Below are 16,771 nucleotides of genomic sequence, written 5' to 3'. Positions count from 1 at the left end.
TCCGTCTTCACCGCGCCGTGTTCGTCGTATAGTTTGTTTTCTTTCTTAAACAAATTTCAGGCATGTATATGTTATTCTTTTCTCTTCAATCAAGTCCTATACATGTTTTTAAACCATATTTTGTTCATGAATCATGAAGCATATTCGAAAATATGACATCAACTTTTCGAAAATCTGTGCAGTATTTTTCGGCTTTCACTTGTGCCTCACGGTTTTGATTGTTTTGTGGTTTCAGGAGGTTGGCTTGATTCCCGGCACTCAAGGCTGCATCTAGGCATGTACTAGGGTGTGTTAGAATCATGTTGGTCCATTAGTTCAAGCCCCTACACGCTGGACGAAGACTTGACAGCAACTTTCCCTTAGTTGCAAGCTTGAGTCTCGATTTTTTTGTTTTGGTCGTCTAAGTTGAAGGTTCGGATCATGGTTGGTCTAAGGCTTGTAACCATGGTTAGAACCCTTCCTTAATATGTCTAGGACGTGACCAAGATGGCCTTTCAAGGCTTGGTTCATGGTCCCATCGATTTTTTTAAACAAAACACACACATGCCCCTCGGTTTCGTTTTCCTGGTGTGGGAGTGAAGCTTCGGCTTCTTGGTGTGGGAGTGGATTTTGGTTGGCTTTTAACCCTTAGCCATGGTTCATACAATACTTCATCAAGTCTAGATCGAGCCATGGTCGATCATATGGCCAATGGAACGATACAAGACAGCAAGGTGATTCAAAAAATCGCTCAACACAGAATTTTCTTTGGTGCTCTCGGTTTGAGCTTCGAGTTGTCGTAGGTGTTTGCTTGAGTTGTGGTTGGCCAAGTGCCCTTAGCCATGGTTCAAGCCACACCTTAGGATGTCGGTAAGAGGCTTTGGTTGGTGGTTCAAGCCCCAATGGCCATTGGTTTCACAAACCACCCAAGGAAGCGCAGCTGCTGCCACTGTGTTATGACAGCAACTTGGGCTTCAGTTCAGAGGTCATGTTCGAGTTCTTGGTTGGCTTTTAGCCTATGGCCTTGGACTGGACAGTACCTCAATGAGTTAGAAAGGTCATGTTTTTGGCCGTTTGTGATTTGGTCAAGTTTAGAGGTCGTACAAGAATTTACGGTGAAATGTGCCAAAGTGACTCTCGAAAGAGCGTTGCAAGACTTTGGCCTCCAGTCGCTAAATTTCGTGAATTACAATTCTTAGGAGCATTATTTCATCATGTTAGGCGTATTTTAATCATGATTAAACGATGGTTCGATGTTGGTTCGGGTTGGTACAGATTCATGGTTGGAAAATTAGTTTGTTGGTCGCATTGGTCTCGTTTTTGGTTCAGATATTAAGTTTCTGCCAAGTTGAGATTATTTGCATGTTTCTCTTGTTAGAATTAGGTCGCAGCAAGCCTGAGAACGATCCAACTCATTCGTTAAAACAGGGTTATAATTCTATTACGTGCATAAAATATAAAATGTTTATTTTTGAGATATATGCGATATGTCTTGTGGCCACCTTACGCTTATGGGATTGCTTCACCCGGTGACTTACGACCGGTTTACGATTATGTATGGGTACGGATATCCAGTCCAAGGGCTGTGATGATCTTTACCGCCCAGTATACTGTTGTTTAGTCTGATCAGACGTGCATGTTATGTTATGGGTCACTTGCGTTGAAACATTATCTCTACCAGAAAAAAATAACGATATGATATTTTATGACAGGGCTCTATCGAACAAATCTTTTACGTACGATTTTCAGATATGAACCTATTTATAATTACTCACGACACGATTTTCACCTTACGCTTTACGATACGATATTTTTACGTTGCATGCGATTTTATGATATATATTTACTTGTTATTCACGATATATGCATGTTGAGTCTTTAGACTCACTAGACTTGATTGTTGTAGGTACTGATGAGGTCGGAACTGAGGGCGACGACCAGTGAGCTACCTTGGGTCGGCAGTAGTAAGAACCCGAGGACCTCATGTTTCAGTTTATTCGCATTTTCACGTTCAAACTCATCTTTTTATATGTTGGATATTTATTTTTTTAAACTGTTGTTTCGAAACAAAATAATTACTTCTGCTGTTATTTTTAAAGTTAAACCTATTTATCAGCTTATTTTATGAATGATGGATGTTATTTATTTAAAGAAAAAATTTTAAATAATTCATCAAAATTTAGAATACGAAATACGGGCCTCTACACCAATGGTTTATTTTAATTTTAGTATTAACAACAATGGAAGTCAAGGAGGGATATGATCCTTCCACACACTAAATTTTCTTGTGAATTTTTATGCAATAAATAAATAATGATTTCAGGCTTCCAATATTTCGAATGGTTATGTTCGTATCCTTGTCCATATTATTGGTAAATAGCTTGAAATATCCAATGTACTTTTTGAATAAGCGAAACATCTCTATATTAAATTACTGAACAACTCATTTGGCTTGTCGGGACAGAGCAAAATTACCTAGGGCTTCTTCTATGGATGAAGCTCCCTTAAAGCCGCCCGCCTTTTGCCTGTCCAACCCAGATTACCAAGCAAAATACTATATATTTCAATGGATATTGGCGTTGTGTGCCATCCTCCATCTTACTTGCACAGATGAACACTTAAAAAAATTCTTCCGATTGGCCTGGAGTACCGACGCCAAAGCATATTCATTGAAATGACAGACAAATCAAGTGGCACTTAGCCAAAGCACGATGAACATCGGTTACAACCCCAACATACCATGCATACCACAAGAAACAAAATTCTAATGTTTGGAACAAAGTATTCGACCGATACATGCAAAAATTTACTACTATAAACACGATACAGTAGAACTAGAGTTTAGTAAGCGTTATCAATATGCTTGTTTCGCAACATTAGATCCGCCTACACAGCCGCCTTCCACTAGGATTACCAGATTCTGCTACACCACCACCACCACCACCACCATCGGCAGCCAAATCTAACCCGAATATACTGCTACCGCTACGTTTCTTACCTGATACAGGATTTGACTTCTCATCGACTAATGCAACCGTTTCAAGCAGTTCGGATAAGAGCGAGGGGCAGCTCTCTTCTAAATCTTTGAATCCTTCGGATTCCATGACCACTATTACAAATAGGCAAGGTTTTAGCAATTCTGAGAACCAAGAAATTCTAATTCATCAAATTTTAAACAATCAGGACAAAGGGAAAAAAGCCAACGGAATTATACTGCAGAGAGTATTCTTTATCTCTACTTTGAACCTTGAAGAAGATTCTGTATATACAAAATATCATAACTACATTCACATCAATTGGATGCTTCGCTTCTATACACAAAACAATTCACAATCATAACACAACTCACCAAAAAAAAAAAAAAAGCAGAAGAAAAAATCATTAAAAAATACCAACTAAACAAAAGAAATAGTATGTTTGATCAAACCTTTCCAAGAGAAGAAACACACTCTTGTGATGTTTATCCAATCATCTATCTGTAAGCTAAAGAATCTTGCAATTAAAGTCACACTGAAGCAAAAACTAGTAGAGAGTCAGAAATTTTGATTATTTTGCTGTCCATCATATAAACCAACACCAGGCATCTTTTTCTTATTGACAATAATAGTAAACATTTTCTCAACTAGAAAAAAATTCTAGATTGGATACATATGAAGTCTTCAGCAAGGAGACATATGCTATTACTCATATCTAAGATTTAAAAAGATAACAACAGCCGTCGCACAAAGATTTAATCTACCCCAAAGTATAGATTTCTGTTTCATGATAAGTTCACAACAAATGAAAGAGAAAAATTATTCATAACCGCCCTCAAACTCTAGCGTGGAAAATTAAAATAACAGGTTTATAAAGACAATTTTTTGCAAATAGATAAAACTGAAAAAGTTTGCATTTCTAACACGATGTAATATATCAAAAAATCCCTAGGATTATGACGAAGCAGAACTTGAATGCTGCAATGGTAACTAACAATTTTCCGAAACTGTTTATACAAGAACTTATTTAGATAGCTAACACAAAATCTTTAGCATGCATCATGTCAAGCCCAAAATCAATGTTTTAAAGATAAACTTCTTCATATGTAGAATAAGAAATAACTAAACCATTTTCTGTTTTTCGAAGGGCCTATAAGACCAATGCTGCTTCTGTCAGCAATGAAACAACAATGACATTGTGCAGGATAGATTACCATCATATGGCTCTACATAAGATTCTAAATCATACTTCACGTACAGAAAGCTGATGTGTGTCGAGAAAGACATCATTCTCAAAGCTGGACACGGAACTTCTAGCTTTGAATGGTAAACTCACCAATAAAACATCCTTGCGTTATATAAGAAACCATATCAATACAGAAAAACTCTATGAAGCCTCTAGATTTTAAGAAAATATGTTTCTTCTAAAAGAGGAGCCACATTGCATTGGTTCTAATTAAACAACTTGGATTAGTTTGGAAAGACACAATCACTCAATAGGACTTGTGTATTGGCATTTAACTGAAGACTTTTCCTTTTCATTGTCATTTTCACGTAGAGGGATTGCATATAAGACTTCCTCACTCTTATCAGATTAATTTTTTTACACATCTTTCGTTTCGTAAGTTGAAAATATCACACATTTGCAGGGGCCATTGCGGCCAAACCCTTGCTAACCCGATATCAGTTTCTTTGGGATTACAAAATGGAATATAAAGACAAATATAAACCAAAACCATAGTGAGACTTTGCCAACTGAAAGCAATAATTTTTAGATCAACTGATAGAAATATGTTTGGAAACTAAAAACGCGCCCCATGGTCTCCGAGACCCAGAACATTTTCCTCAGTCACATAGTAATGATACATTGGAAACAAACAAAAACTAAAAAAAAGCACAATCGAGTTGAAATATTTTTCTCAGAATGAAAACAATTTTCTTTATCAAGTGCAAGATGTAAGTATTTAAAAAACAAAGTGTAAGATGTAAGTTTTCACACCATTCCACTACAACCGGAAACTAGAAAAACCTCCAAGGAATGTTTTTTCTATTTACAATAAATATTTAAAAGTTGAACAACATCACTTTAAGATAACTAAAAGTAGATGACCCAAAAATTCCCACCATTTATTGAAGATTGAGCAACTTGCTTTGTAAACTAGCTTATCATCGTGTGTAAAATGTAAACGTTCAAATTACTCCCATGAAAAAAGAACAAATTCCATTTGTGTCTTCTATATACAAATCAGGGAGAAATAAAAACACTTTCCAGACATTTAATAGCAGATGACTACAAAAGTAGATGACCATAAAATCCCCCTAATCAATGGGCATTCATGTCATCGCATCAAGAATACAGATAACAGGCTGAAGAATTAAAATGACATAATCTGAAACATTGGACCGCTCAGATCTACGGACTACACGCACCTCCCAAGTTTGTTGCGGCAAATTTCAAACATATGGACTTCAGCTGCGGGCAGTGATGCTGCTCTGCTAGAGAAAGAGTTGTCGCTACTGTCTCAGCACTAACATCTTCACACAATTTTGCTTCACAGAGCTGTTTCAATCTCTCTAACCCAAAGCGGTCCGCAGCAGCTAGTAGATGCTGCATCATAATTGTGTAGGTGGACATAGATGTGGAGTCAATTATTTCATGAAAATTGGGAAGACTGTCAGAGTAGATAAAGTGTAGCAGTGCCTGCACAGAATTAGGGCCTCGCAATTCAATGTAGTTCATCAAGAAAGATCTGGTATTTCACGAGACAAAACAGATTAAGATAGGGGAGACAAACAAATACATTACCTTGAAAATAGAAGGTTCAATATCTTCGAGTTCTACTCTGCCACTATTAGGATTTCCAATATGACCAAAAAATTGCGCTCTAAACACAGGAGAACGAGCAGCAAGTATCAATTTATGGGCCTTGAATGTCTCTACCCCAACATGGAAAACAACATCACAGTTAAGTTCAGCATCCAGCAAATACTTGAAACTCTGTCCAATGTCTGACGGTGGCACGAGAACATTGTAAGATTTTGGTCCTTCCACGCGAGTTCTAACAACTCCCACAGTACAGTGCATAGAAAGACAATCATCCTTCAGAAAATCAGAAGCTTCTAAAGAAGCCCTCCTGAAAAACCGTTTATATCCCCTGCGAAGAAAGCAAAGAGAAATCAGACTAGCTAACTAATAATTGGGAGCAATAGGTATAAGGAGAATCAGATGATTTTTATTCGATTCCCCTGATCACCATTTCCACACATCGTAAATGGACTCTTTTTATATTTTAAAGAGCAACAAAAAATTACAAGGGAATAACCAGAATTTACAGAAAACACCATCCCTTGAAAAATAATACTTCTTTAGAGCAATCAAATAACCCGAGATTTCTTTGTTTTATTAAAAACAGTAATCTGATTGCAAAGCATTGCCCCTGAATGAGTGATGATTTCAACGCTACTAACAGACACGGGTATTTTGTGGGTTCTGTTAAGCTAAGAATTCTCTGAGTCAGCCTCAAATATTCTTCTACCTAGCCAAATTATGAATAAACAAAGAGCTCAATTTCGTGTAGGATAATTTGATAAAATCGGTTATTCAATTGATCATCTAAAACTACCACACGTTCTCAAATCATTGATCAAAGTACCAATTCAAGATTTAAAGAAAATCTCAATCGCATTTCTTAAATACAAAATCAAGCACAACAAGAAGACGCATACCACATGCTTCCCCTGTATTTAAGAGAGTAAGGGCCACTCTCCAGCGCCCGATCAAAATGACTGTGCACCTTATGCTTTCCTTTACCACTTTGGTCCAAAAGAGTCAATTCAAAGAGCGCCCTCACATCCGTGCCCTCGCTCGCCAACGCAACGAAAACTGACACATACAGCGACGAATCCTCGACGTTCTTCCCGTCGGGGTAAAAGTAGATAGCCCATTCGTAGCCACCCACGCTGAAAGTTTCGGACGAAATGTATTTTCCCGGGCCCATACCCTTAGCCAAGGAGTACCCACGGATGGTGAAGTGGTGCGAGCCATCCACCGTCTCATTTACGGATTTTGAGCTGGAGTCGAGGGAGTTCTGGGGATTGACAATCATCTCATAAATTGAAAGAGGGGGACATGGAAATGGGAAACCCTAGAAAGCGAGTTTATCGGAATCTCAGGTGAGATTCACCGGCGAATTGGGTAGATTTCGAGGACTTGATCGAGGATAAATCAGTGAGTTGAAGGGAATAATCGAGTTTGTAATTTGGGGGTGCCACGACAGAATCCAACAGAATCATTTATTCTTTCCCCTAAAATGCAACCTAGTCCATATTATTCATGTGGNTTAAAAAATATAACAAAAATATTAATACAACAGTAATGTCACAGTCATATATATATATATATATATTAATCAAATGAGTCCTGAGTTTGTAATATAATCGTTATATTTAACTAACATTCGTTAAAAGATCTTTAAAAAATATAACAAAAATATTAATACAACAGTAATGTCACAGTCTTACTGGTCCAGCATTTTCATTTTTCACAATTTTCTTCCTATTCGGTATCATGTAATCATGTATCTGAAAATTGCAATAAATTTAAAAAATTGAAGTAAATATTTGAGAATTTAGTGAGGGAATAGAGTGAGCTATATATAGTTATAACAAATCATTAGTAATACATCAGTGCAATATTTCAACATAAATGACATGTATCAGTAATAATGTATCGTCACAAATCTTATCAAGTGAGATGCAGTGATTTTTCAGGACACATGACTGATATCATGGGCTAAAGAGGTGTGTCAGAACTTTTACGTTTTAGTGAATTAACAAGGATTCTGATCTAGTTGATAATTAATAAGCCTAACCGAATTGAATTCTAGAAGAATACTAAATATCCAGGCGTATACGTAGTAGCCCTACCGATTGCTTAGACCAAAACTAAAAATTTATTACTCGAAAGAAAAAAGTCACTGATAACCAAACTCATCAAAGGATGACATATTGAGTAGTTTTTCTCAGACGATCAATCAGTCTATATCAACATACATTCCACGAAATTATTAAATTTACTGAATGTTAAGGATCATATCCGAGCTGAAATATCGGATAAATTTTTCGTACTAACAGTCTCCGATTCGTAATAGATTGTTAGAATTTCGCGAGCACCTCTCTCAGTGTACTATTGTTGGAAAGTACAGTGACGTGGAAATGACGTGACCCATTACTCTATTTGATCATTGAATCAAATTATATAAATAGAGGAAGATTTCAGTTAGTCTTTCTCTTGCATCTTTGAAAAAGTTTAAGTATTATCAAGCTTTCAAGAGCCCAACAGATAAAAAATTTCTACCACACACTTGAGTGTTTTAATCAAATCATTGATGATCTTTTGTGTGTAGCATTCTATTTCGGATATACTTGTAATCTGATAGTAAGTGTACTGATCAGTTATGTTAAGTAAAATTATTAAGAGTTTCAGTTAGGCTGTATTGTAAGTTCTACTGAAGTGGGCAGTTTCAAATGTTGTAACAAAGTCTTTTAGTGAAATCATTTCACAATGAAGGAGTATCATAGGAGAATTGAAGTCTCCGAGCATCCAAAATTGTCACGCCCCGAGACTGAAGCGTCGGTGACATCCGGTATTGTTTAACAATTACTTGAAAACAATAAGCTTCGTATCGAAAAGCCAAATAAACCAGTATTTTTCATAAAAAAAATATTGTCTTTACAATGACAACAAAATAAAAAAAATACATCAGAGTGTTACGGAAGCTAAACAAAAGAAAATGTAAAAATCTTGATTCTTGATCTTGTCGTTCGATCACCATCCTCAGAAAGCTTCTTGTTCCTCCTCATTCATTTGCTCTTCATTCTTATCTGAAAGTTGTAAGGGGTGAGTGTTTTGGAAAACACTCAGTAAGTGGGGTCGATCGATTTCCAAAGATACATATAGAACTTAATCTTTGAAGCATTTCTTTAATAAACTTTTAAAACTTATTACCTTTGACTTATCATAACAGAACCGAATCAAATATGAGACAAGAATTATCAGACGATTCAGAGCAATTCAGAAGCAAATTAGAAACAAACACAACACTATTACGCATCCCATTTCTATGGTCAAATTGTCCCCAATATGTTAGTCCTCTAAGAGGTGAGGCCAGAACACAGTTTTATGTCCACTAATAGGGGCCAGATAGAACACAGTTTTATATGGAACGATAAATCTGTTCGATAAATCTGAATTCTCTGATACACTGTTACAAATCGATTTGTATATGGAACGATAATTGTAATTCTGTATGGCCCCCATTGGTGGGTATAAAACCGTGTTCTGGCCTCCATCAGTGGTTACTTGAACAACCTCAGGTCTAGTGATAGCGTTTTCTTTAACTTCATCCTAGTACAAAGGTGACCTACACTTTCGGTCGTACGATGCTTCATACAGAGCCATTTCAATACTGCTGTGATAACTGTTATTAAAAGAAAATTATATCAAAGGTAATTGCTCGCTCCAATTCCCATTAAAGTCCAGAGCACATGCCCGCAACATGTCCTTAAGGGTTTGAATTGTTCTTTCAGTTTGGCCATCAGTCTGAGGATGATAGGCCATACTAAGAGATACTTTGGTTCCCATGGCTTCTTCGAAACTTTTTCAAAATCGTGGCCAGTCCATGATTGCCTCTACTTTCTTAGGGTCCACGGACACTCCTGCTTCAGAGATTATATGGCCTAAGAACGCAACACTTTTTATCCAAAATTCAAACTTCTTGAATTTGGCATAGAGTTCTTTTTCTCGCAGTGTCTGCAAAGTGAGACGCAGATGTTCTCGATGTTCTTCCTCACTTGGTGAGTACACAAGGATATCATCTATGAACACTACCACAAACTTATCAAGGTATGGTTTGAATACACGGTTCATAAGGTCCATGAATGCAGCAGGAGCATTTGTTAGACCAAAAGGCATTACCGTGAATTCGTAGTGTTCATATCTTGTTCTAAAAGCGGTTTTAGAGATATCATATGCTTTGACCTTCAGTTGGTCATAGCCTGATCTTAGGTTAAGTTTTGAAAAGACCTTAGCTCCTTTTAGTTGGTCGAAAAGATCAACTATCCTTGGGAGCCGGTACTTATTCTTTATTGTGATTTTGTTTAACTCTCTATAATCAATGCATAGCCTCATGCTTCTGTCCTTTTTCTTAACAAACAGGACCGTGGCTCCCCACGAGGATGCACTTGGTCGGATTTGTTTCTTATCTAACAACTCCTGAAGTTGCTCCTTTAACTCTTTCAATTCAGCTGGAGCCATTCGGTATGGTGTGTTTGAAATTGGTGCAGTACCAGGGACCAAATTAATTTCAAATTCTACCTCTCTATCTGGTATTGCACCCGGTAAGTCCTCAGGAAAAACATCCGGAAATTCTTGGACGACCGGAATGTTTTTCAACTTTGGGGCATCTTCTTCTTGACCTCATTGATCATTGCTAGACAAATTTCTTCGCCTCTTTTTATGGCCTTCCAGGCTTGTGAGGCAGATAGAAGAGATTTTTGTTCTGTGGATTTCCCGTGATATATGATATCTTCTTTAGTCGGAGTCTGAAGTCTAACATTTTTATTTTGGCAGTCCACTATGGCATGGTGTTTGGCTAACCAGTCTATTCCAAGAATGATGTGAAACTCAATCATATTGAGTTGAATCAATTCTGTCTCAAAAATCTGTTTACTGATACAAATTTTTCAGTCCCAAAATACCTTATGGGTTTCGATTGTTTTAGTAGCAGGTGTCGAAACTCTTAATGGTTCACTAAGAGTTTTATGCTCAAGTTTTAGCTTCTTAGCAAATCTTCTAAACACAAAAGAGTGCATAGCACCACAATCAAATAAAGCATAAGCAGACATTTCATTGAGTAAAACAGTATCTGCCATCACATCGTTGGTGTTATCAGCTTCCTCCTGGGTTATAGCATACACACGAGCGTTAGTCTTGTTTTCATTTTGTTTGCTGGGTCCAGTACCTTTGTCTTTGTTTTCAGGACAATCTTTAATCCGATGACCCACCTTTCCACATTTGAAACAAGCGCTCGTTTTCCTATAACATTCCACAAAGTGATTTTGTCAACAAGTAGGACACCACTTCCCTTCCTTATTGCCAGCATTACTACAGGTTCCCTTTGGAGGGCCGTTTGAATAGTTTGGCCTCTTGAATGGGGTCACTCTGAGCAGACTGACTGAACAAAGGTCTCTTGTTCTTGTTTTATTCTTCTCGACGTTTGATATCAGTTTTCGCAGCCATTAAATCTGCAAAGTTATTTGGTCTGAAAACAGCCAATGCCGATTGAATCCGGCTGTTTAGCCTTTTCTTAAAACGGTGAATTTTCAAGGTCTCATCTGACATGATAGTTGGAACATAGGTTCACAGATCATTGAACCTTGAGGTGTACTCCATCACCGTCTTGTCAGATGTTTGTTTGAAACTTTCATACTCGCTCAACTTTTGCAGACGAAATTCTGCTGGGTAATATTACTTTAAAAATTCCCTTCGGATGATTTTCCATGAGATCTGCTCAATTTCGGCCAATTATGTTGATATTGTTTCCCACCACTTGCGGGCTCTATCCTCAAGAAATGGTATCACTACTTCTACTTTGAGCTCTTCGGGCACTTCCAGCAAATGAAGTTGGCTTTCTACATTTTTGAGCCAGTTGTGGCCAGCTTTCGGGTCAGGATTCCTATCATAGGTTGGGACTCGATTTCTACGAAGAGACTCGTAGTGGTATTTGATTCCACGTGGTTGGGGTTCTGGTGGTGGCTGGATGGTATTGGCAATTGGGTTCACAATTCCTTGCAGTGTGGCGGCTACTATGGTAGCTATTGCCATCATGTCCTCTCGACTGAGATTCACCCTCGGTGGTGACGGTGGATTTTTGTTTCCATTTCCTATAATCATACATTTGATTAATTTGTTTGAAACAATGCATAGGCAAATAAATATTTTCATTAATTTTTGAAATTCATACAATCAGTCTTAAAATATTAGCCTAATACAATCGAAGCTTATACTAGGGGTCATCGTACTCGTCTATCACTTCATCATCCCCTATAGCTTCGTCATTTTCTTCTTCCATGGGGTTTTTTTCTTGGTTTTCTTCGAATTCTCCCCTGAGCTCGTCCATGTTGATCATATCATTCTGTAGTTGATCAATGTTGTTTAACAACAGTGTGTTGTGGTCATCGAGATTGTTCACTTGGTCCTGACTCCTGAAGTTCTTGTATTGTCGGTTGGTTTGCTGCCTTATTGAGTTTGTAGGACGATTGAAGGAGATATAATTCGAATTTCTCGAAGAATTTTTAAAAAGATGAGAGTTTGTTTTAGAATGCATTAGACTTTTGCCAAAATTTGACTTTGCCAAATTTTGTCTATCAAAATCCCAGCTGGATTATGAACCTAGCGTCTCTAATACCACTTAAACGTCACTCCTTGAGACCGAAACGTCAGTGACATCCGGCATTGTTTAACAATTACTTGAAAACAATAAGCCTCGTATCGAAAAACCAAATAAATCAGTCTTTTTCATAAATAAAATATTGTATTTACAATGACAATAGAATAAAAAAAATACATCAGAGTGTTACGGAAGCTAAACAAAAGAAAAGGTAAAAATATTGATTCTTGATCTTGTCGTTCGATCACCATCCTCAGAAAACTTCTTGTTCCTCCTCATTCATTTGCTCTTCATTCTTATCTGAAAGTTGTAAGGGGTGAGTGTTTTGGAAAAAACTCAGCAAGTGGGGGTCGATCGATTTCCAAAGATACATATAGAACTTAATATTTAAAGCATTTCTTTAATAAACTTTTAAAACTTATTACCTTTGACTTATCATAACAGAACCGAATCAGAGCAATTCAGAAGCAAATAAGAAACAAATACAACACTGTTACGCATATCATTTCCATGGTGAAATTTTCCCCAATATGTTAGTCCTCTAAGGGGTGAGGACAGAACATAGTTTTAAACCCACTGATGGGGGCCAGACAGAACACAGTTTTATACCAACCCATGGGGGCCAGATAGAATAAAAATTATCGTTCCATATACAAATCTATTTGTGACGAACCGTACTTTTCTACTATTTAAAATTTGCGAAAAAATTTAAAATTTTCTTAAATAACTTGTGAACCTTCAAAATACGCTTAAATAAACTGTACGTCTCAACCGTGGACAAGAAATCTAAAAATAAAGTTTGACCAAATATTTGGTTGAATGCTTCATGACCAGTAGCGTGAAATCAGAGTATTTGACATTTCATAAAACTTAAAATCTTGGGCGGTCCTCGGGTCTAGCCTTCAACTCAGTCCAAGCCAGCTCCTTGGTCCCCACCTCCAACCTCCTCAACATACTCATCACCTGCATCGATCAAGTCTAGTGAGTCTAAAGACTCAACACGTATAAACTTGAAGTAACGAATAATACGTAATAAAACCACATGCAACTTTGAAATAAGGAGTACATACATGAAACTTGAACTTGCATAACAAAACTTGAACATACGTATATATATACATAGACGTGCCATCAACATAAAATTTTTTTTAAAACATGCTTCCATACTTGAACATACTTGAACGTACATAATTCCATCATTTTGCGTAGAGGCATGTTTCAAAGCAAGTGACCCATACATAATAAATGCCTGATCAGACAAACCACAGTACTGGGCTGACAGGGACGTATCCACTGCCACATACATGAGATCCCCGTTCATGCTTTAACGGGTGGATTGGTCCCCGTTCATGCTTTAACGCTTTCCAATCCTGATCTAAACCCGTTCATGCTTTAATGGGGTGGAGAGGTCCTCGGCCACGTTCACCAACTTCCAAACCCCTTCATAATTTGGTCACAAGACATTTAGCATACCTCAAAAACTTGAAATATTTCCTTTTTGCACGTCAACATACTTACTTGGCGTTGAGGAATTCGTTGGATCTCGCTTGGGGCCACTGTTGCATACTAACATGAGTTCAAACACTTATCTTTCATAGCTTAGACGTAGGTACTTGTGCTCACCACCGAAGTAGATAAATAGCTTATGACATTCTAAATCACTCGGGACTTGACCTCGTTTAATCATCATAATAAACCATGAAATAGAACCCCAAAACAAATCCTATATTTTATATTCATAACCACAAAACACTTCCTATACTTTATATTCATATTTTAAAAATAATTTTTTTTTTTTAAAAGAGGTACACGGACCCCGTGTAGGGGTCCGGGTAGGCTCTGGAAATTCGTATTTTTGAAGGAAAAAGGACACGGACTCCGTGTCGGGGTCCAGGTAGGGGTCCGGGTAGCCTCTAGACTTGGACATTCACGAAAATTCGCTATCTCATTCATTCATTCTCTCAATCCAAGCCTAAGGACCATGAAACAACACCTCGAGACTCATCCTAGGATGCTATTACATTGATTCAAACCCGTAAAAACACCCCAAACATCTCCAAGCATTGACAAGCAACTTCAATACAACAATAACCCGTAATCCGACATCGTTTCGCTTCCTACGACTTCTATTATATCCCAAGCCAATCCCGACCCAAACGAACCACCAAATAACATCTAAACTCATCCCATAACATATATAAATGCAGTAGCACAAGCCTGGTGGTGCCCAACGAAGCCTGCAACTCAAAAACTTCAAAACATGATGAACATCATTTTCATAAGATCGTAGGTTTGAGCAGTCACACGAAAACAACCATAACTCACTCGTTTCTATTTCAAAAATTACGAATTTTATATCAAATCGAAGGTATCAAAGAGTACTACGTTTTATATGTTGAAAGTTTTTTAAAAACTCGACCAAACAATCGCAGTTTTTAAAATGACAGCAAAAAACGTGATTTGTGATCCAAAAACCCTTTCAAACTTGATCCAAACATCATTGCTCAAACTTCCACACATCACACATGTATTTTTACGCATAAATAACAACACAACGCATAATATGACACGATCGATCCATAAACGAAAGAATATACGTGCCTTTTGATATTTAAAAATACCGAAACGACGATATCGATGCGGAAGCGGAGCGAGGCTTGATCCGGGACGAACGTGGTACTATTTTCATTGAAGAAAACACAACAAAACTTTGCTAGAATTTCAGAGGAAGGGGCGGCTGCTGAAAGGTAGAAGAACCCTAGGTTTTTCTTTCAAAATCTGAAAATAAAAAAAATGTGTAGTGTGTGTTGTGTGTTTTGGCCGTGTAAGTGTGTGTGTGTAGGTGTGTGTGCGTGAGTTTAGAACTAATTAGGGGATGATTTTGCTTAATTATGCCATTAACCATGCTAAACCTCATACTAATAAAAATGTTAACTCAATTAACAAATTAATTAAAATACTCTCCCTACTAATCTTTAAATATAATTCCCTAATTAAAATAAAAAGTGCAAGCAATAAATCTTTAAAGGTTTTAAAATCTTAAAAACACTTAATAAATAAAGTAGGCTTTAAAAGACTAATACTTCATAAATTAATTAAAATGCCCCGTCCTGAAAAAAGAATAAAATACCGCATTAAAATTTTCGCCAAAAGTCGTCGCCGGTCTTTCCTCGATCCCGCCTCGAATAATCGCCTGAAACATGAAACTCGAAAAATATTTTAACGTGCATCACATAAGTATAAATAATTTAAATACTGCATTTAAATAAATTATGCATGGCTAAAACTCATTTTAAATTTAAATAAATGATTTAATAATTAAATAAATGTATGGAATTTAAGTGTACTGACTTTGGGCACTACACTATTTGTAATAGTGTGTCACAGAATTCAGATTTATCGAACATATCTTATCAAAAGTTTGAAAGGAATTCAGCGGAATCAATGAATGTCGAAAACCGACGAACATATCATCAATCGAAATTTTAAATTATAACACACTGATTTAAAAAAAAATATGGACACACATTCAAGCATGTCATGCTATATATATCCAAATTTAAAATTACAAATGTATACATAACAAAAACTCACTTACGGAAATTTGAAGGTATGCTTCGAGATTTGCTCAAACTCGGACGTACGAAGCTTGCTGAATTCGAACCAGGTGTTGACCGAAATTTGGACAGAGCCTTCCTACAGTGTTGACAATGATTTACAGCATAGAACTCCGGCACGAATCTTCCTCCTTCTTCCTTGCTAGCAGCGGCCGAGGCTTTTTGTGAAGAGGGGAGAACCAAAATTTTCAAGGCTTTTGGAAGTGTTTTGCATTCAGCATATGAGTGATATTTATAGGTGAACTTTTTCCTTTTCCCATACCCTCATTGTCGTCCACTTGGTGCCCAAGAAAAGGAATAATTGTAAGGCCCGAGATTTTAATTCTGTTAAGCTGAGATTATTGATTTTGAATTGATGTGATTATAGACGGATCAGTCCAAGACCGGATTGGGCCCAGCATATGAATACACAATTGTTGAACAAAACTATCGACGCCCGAGCGGTAGTGTTTGACCGCCCGAGCGCCATGGTTCGACAAGTATATGGTTCGGGCAGAAGATGTGGCGCCCGAGCGATAATTTATAACCGCCCGAGCGCCAATGTGCGAGAAGGAAATATTTGGGCAGAACATTCCGCGCCCGAGCGGTAATGTTTAACCACCCGAGCGCGAGACATGCAGAGTAAAAATGAGCCACGTTGTTAAACATGCAAGTTGATGTAGATATATATATAACATTCCTTCATCAGCAATCAAAGGAAAGAAACGAAGAAACGAGAAGGAATCGAGGAAGGATTGAAGAAAATCCTTAC

At 37.3% G+C, this 16,771-nt stretch overlaps 1 protein-coding gene across 1 annotated transcript; it reads right to left on the bottom strand.

Annotated features, from left to right (window-relative positions):
- Positions 1 to 2,644: 2,644 nt before the first annotated feature.
- Positions 2,645 to 7,268, bottom strand: LOC140989959 (BTB/POZ and MATH domain-containing protein 3-like). The gene is made up of 4 exons (XM_073459520.1): positions 6,681 to 7,268; positions 5,761 to 6,109; positions 5,385 to 5,655; positions 2,645 to 3,088 (listed from the first exon to the last, which is right to left on the bottom strand). Exons 1-4 carry the CDS (start codon positions 7,058 to 7,060, stop codon positions 2,856 to 2,858), a joined length of 1,233 nt encoding a protein of 410 aa, XP_073315621.1. The 5' UTR covers positions 7,061 to 7,268; the 3' UTR covers positions 2,645 to 2,855.
- Between the last annotated feature and the right edge of the window lie 9,503 nt (positions 7,269 to 16,771).

Source organism: Primulina huaijiensis, chromosome 12 (genome assembly GCF_012295235.1).
Source record: "Primulina huaijiensis isolate GDHJ02 chromosome 12, ASM1229523v2, whole genome shotgun sequence".
NCBI lineage: Eukaryota > Viridiplantae > Streptophyta > Magnoliopsida > Lamiales > Gesneriaceae > Primulina > Primulina huaijiensis.
Note: the sequence above shows the minus strand (reverse complement) of the source record. Positions and strands in the feature narration are given on the sequence as shown.